The sequence below is a fragment of the Gastrolobium bilobum genome, unplaced genomic scaffold (assembly GCF_033153095.1).
Source record: "Gastrolobium bilobum isolate Gb01-03AN ecotype WA unplaced genomic scaffold, APGP_CSIRO_Gbil_v1 utg5371, whole genome shotgun sequence".
NCBI classification, from domain to species: domain Eukaryota; kingdom Viridiplantae; phylum Streptophyta; class Magnoliopsida; order Fabales; family Fabaceae; genus Gastrolobium; species Gastrolobium bilobum.
The window spans coordinates 59,493-62,709 of NW_026895568.1; the positions used below are offsets into that span (position 1 = coordinate 59,493).

A 3,217-nucleotide genomic window follows, 5' to 3' on the forward strand; every position below is an offset into this window, starting at 1 on the left:
ACTCTCCATTTTCGAGAACCAATACAACTTGCTTTCACAACAACCAATGAAAGATCGACACGTGCATGTGCTGACGACTCCCCCCAAATAAGCCGGCCGTAGTGGGCCCCATGGTATTGGAAGCTAATATGGCCTTCACCACAACCAGCATTCAAGGCCACTCAGCACAAGTTATATTGATAAATTTCTCTTTCAAAATCAAAGATAAAGTGGAGGAAAAATACTTGTTTATAAGAGATAAATTATCTCTTATATATACATAAGAATATAAAATTCATATGAACCAAGAAAGAAAAAAAGATAAAATACACCTCACATTTTTATACATATATAAGAAATAACAGTAAACATTTGCATAAAATTATAATAATTGGAATACACGTGGAAAGAAAATGTAATAAAATCTCTTTATTTTGTATTTCCATATATAAACATACCACCTATTTCCAAGAAGTACATTGTCATTTGGCTTCTTCCCCCACCTCACTAAACCACTATTTACATCCTCAACCCCAAAACTTAGGTATAATTACTCTAGAAACCAAACCTATGTTTGCATATCTTTAACTAGGTTGAAAAGAGCCTTACTTATTTTGCTACACGCACGGCTACACCATTCTTTTGCTTACTGCACCATCAACTATTTCACAGGTGTCTAGTCTTATTTTCTACTTCGTCAACCTTTTTGGATTTTCTATATATACAAAACGCTAGAAACCACGACAGGAAGCATAAGAGAACAGACGTCGTAATACTTGCACTAGTATTATATATCAGGGGCATTATAGCAAATAACCTAAAAATACCAACTATCTAGTATTCTATGATTAGTCCCCCCATTGGGGCTCGGTGCGGTATTCCCTTTCTTCTCTTGGCCGTTCTGTAATTAACTGAAGTTGGGGGTGGTGTAGATGGTGTGAAGCTCTGCACTTTGCTGTTCTTCTGCCGGCCATGGCTGCTGCTGCTGCTGCTGTATGAATCCTCCGAGTCCGATGCCATTGTAGCTGGCTGCTTCTTCTTCTGGAAATTCTTAGATGTTCCTTTAATCTGCAATTCATATTCACATTGATTAATGAACCAAAATACAAAAATTGAATACAATAAACGTAAGGTAAGGTTGTTGAAGCCAATGGTTTTGACAAGTTAAGGATTAAAAGTCAATATTTGAATCCCAAGATTTCAAACTTGAGTGGTGGTTTAATGCTTTGAAGAAATTTAAGGCAAAAGAATAAATCAAAAGATCCAAGAGAGTCCCGTGAATCAAAGGGTGCCCATTTATTTTCATGGCTATAAGAAAAAGTCAACTCAGTTGAACCAAAAAGTTTCCTCTGCTCGCTTGAAAAGAAAGCAAACAAAAGTCTCACTTTTCCAAGTTTTTATATCTTCAAAATGCTTAGAAGCTGAAACAATGAATGGATGAAAGACATTGGTGGTAAAGTACCTTGCAACCCAGAGAACAGAACCGGTAAGAATCGAGAAGGCTACGCTCGCAGACTTCACAAGTGTTTGTGACACCTTTTCCAGGCCTTGGCTGAGGCCTCTCGTTCAAGAACACCACCTTGGCGCTGTTGATAATGTAGGTTTGGACGCCAGTGATGTCCAACACCTTCTGAATCTCAGAGACCCTGATCACATCATGGTACGAGGATCTCCTAATCTGTCATAAAATAAAAAAAGAACTGAGAATGTTAGACGGGAATGGTTAAAGAGAGAACACGCATTGAATAACAACTCAAAATCATCAAAAGCTGACATTTTTCTCTCCCCCTGAGTGGTTACTTTCACACCATTCTAGGAGTTGGTAAATGCAGGACACGGTTTGACAAGGGACAATTGGGCACAGAAATTGAAAATAGAAACCAATTAATGACAGTTCAAACCTCTGCAGGGAAAGAAAGGTGGGACTTTTTAACTGAAATCCAGGAAAAGAATGAATCTAGTAGCTCCATAAATGGAAAATTGATGATTTTGATAACAATGACAGTGTGAGACCTGAACCAAGAATGACTCAGATGCAAAGTCGAAAACTTTGATCAATTCATGAATGATGTAACAAACCTGGATGGCACGATGATCCTTGTGGTAAGCGAGGCAGAGAGAGCAGAGAGGGCCGTTCATACAGTCCAAGCAATACATGTTACATTCACTCTTGTGAGAATCAGCATGTAACTTGCATTGAACAAAGAAGCTCTCTTTGAGCAGAGGCTTCAACCATGGCGGCCACCTGTTGTCCTCATCATCAGGACCTCCAGCACCCTATTCAAAATCAATCAAAGACAAAAATTTGAATCAGACCCAGAACAAAATACAATAAAATAGGGCCAAAAAATTCAACAATAAAATCCCAATGCCTTTCCACCCCAAGAACAAAAAAGAGCATATACATTAGCTAGACTCATCAAACATAATGAGAGGAAGTTCAAATGAAACAATCTAGTATATACATACCATGATTCTCCTGTTCTTGGGCTTGATTTCTCGGACAGGGGTGTCTTGGTTTTCGATTGCCATCTTGAACAAAGTGGTTGGAGACACAGTTTGTGTGCTTGAAATGAATGTAAGAGGGTGAGGGTTTTTTTTTTTGTTTTTTAAAGAGAGAGTAAAGAGAAGCAGAGAAGAGATATGTTTTGAAGTTAGAACTTGAAGAAGTAGAGAAGAGTGGGGGCAAAGAGGGAGGGAATGGGTTCTTGTAAGCGGTAGATGGCGTTCTAGAGAGAGAAAGATGAGAGAGGTTAGGGGTCGTTCTTATCCGCACAAAGTCTTCAACCAAACCTAGCTCCGAACCCAAACCAATAAGATGCGTTGGGCTTAAGGAACCCTCCTCCTTCTTTCCTTTTTAATCTTCATTAAATATTAACATTTCATTTTCACGTTGTCTCTTTGAGCTTATCATATATATTTTTTTATTTATTTCTCTGCTTCGACTAATTTTGCTTTCATTATTAGTGATTAAAGCATTTATTTTTTCCACCAAGTGTTTCTTTAGGCATGGATTTGGGCACACTTGTTTCGTCCTCTTGTATTAATAAATAAATTTTCGCGCCTTTTTTTATATATGGTAAAACATCTGATGTTTTTTTTAGGGCTGCTCAGGCCCGTATCCTAATCCAACTTGTATTGGTTAATAATACGAAAAATCTTTCAATTGTTGACCCAAATGTATTAGCTATATTGGGTCTTGTCCCTACTATATGTATACGAGCTAAAGCCTAGGCTA

At 38.0% G+C, this 3,217-nt stretch overlaps 1 protein-coding gene across 1 annotated transcript; it reads right to left on the reverse strand.

Annotated features, from left to right (window-relative positions):
- Positions 1 to 388: 388 nt before the first annotated feature.
- On the reverse strand, positions 389 to 2,758 carry LOC133316991 (protein RGF1 INDUCIBLE TRANSCRIPTION FACTOR 1-like). The gene is made up of 4 exons (XM_061518791.1): positions 2,449 to 2,758; positions 2,059 to 2,256; positions 1,442 to 1,657; positions 389 to 1,047 (listed from the first exon to the last, which is right to left on the reverse strand). Exons 1-4 carry the CDS (start codon positions 2,509 to 2,511, stop codon positions 814 to 816), a joined length of 711 nt encoding a protein of 236 aa, XP_061374775.1. The 5' UTR covers positions 2,512 to 2,758; the 3' UTR covers positions 389 to 813.
- Between the last annotated feature and the right edge of the window lie 459 nt (positions 2,759 to 3,217).

Coding starts and splice junctions, on each gene's coding strand:
- LOC133316991 (XM_061518791.1), bottom strand. CDS start 2,511: ATGGCAATCGAAAACCAAGACACCCCTGTCCGAGAAATCAAGCCCAAG. Junction 2,257..2,448: donor CCAAGAACAGGAGAATCATG/GTATGTATATAC, acceptor GATTTTGAATAG/GGTGCTGGAGGTCCTGATGA. Junction 1,658..2,058: donor AGGATCATCGTGCCATCCAG/GTTTGTTACATC, acceptor ATTTTATGACAG/ATTAGGAGATCCTCGTACCA.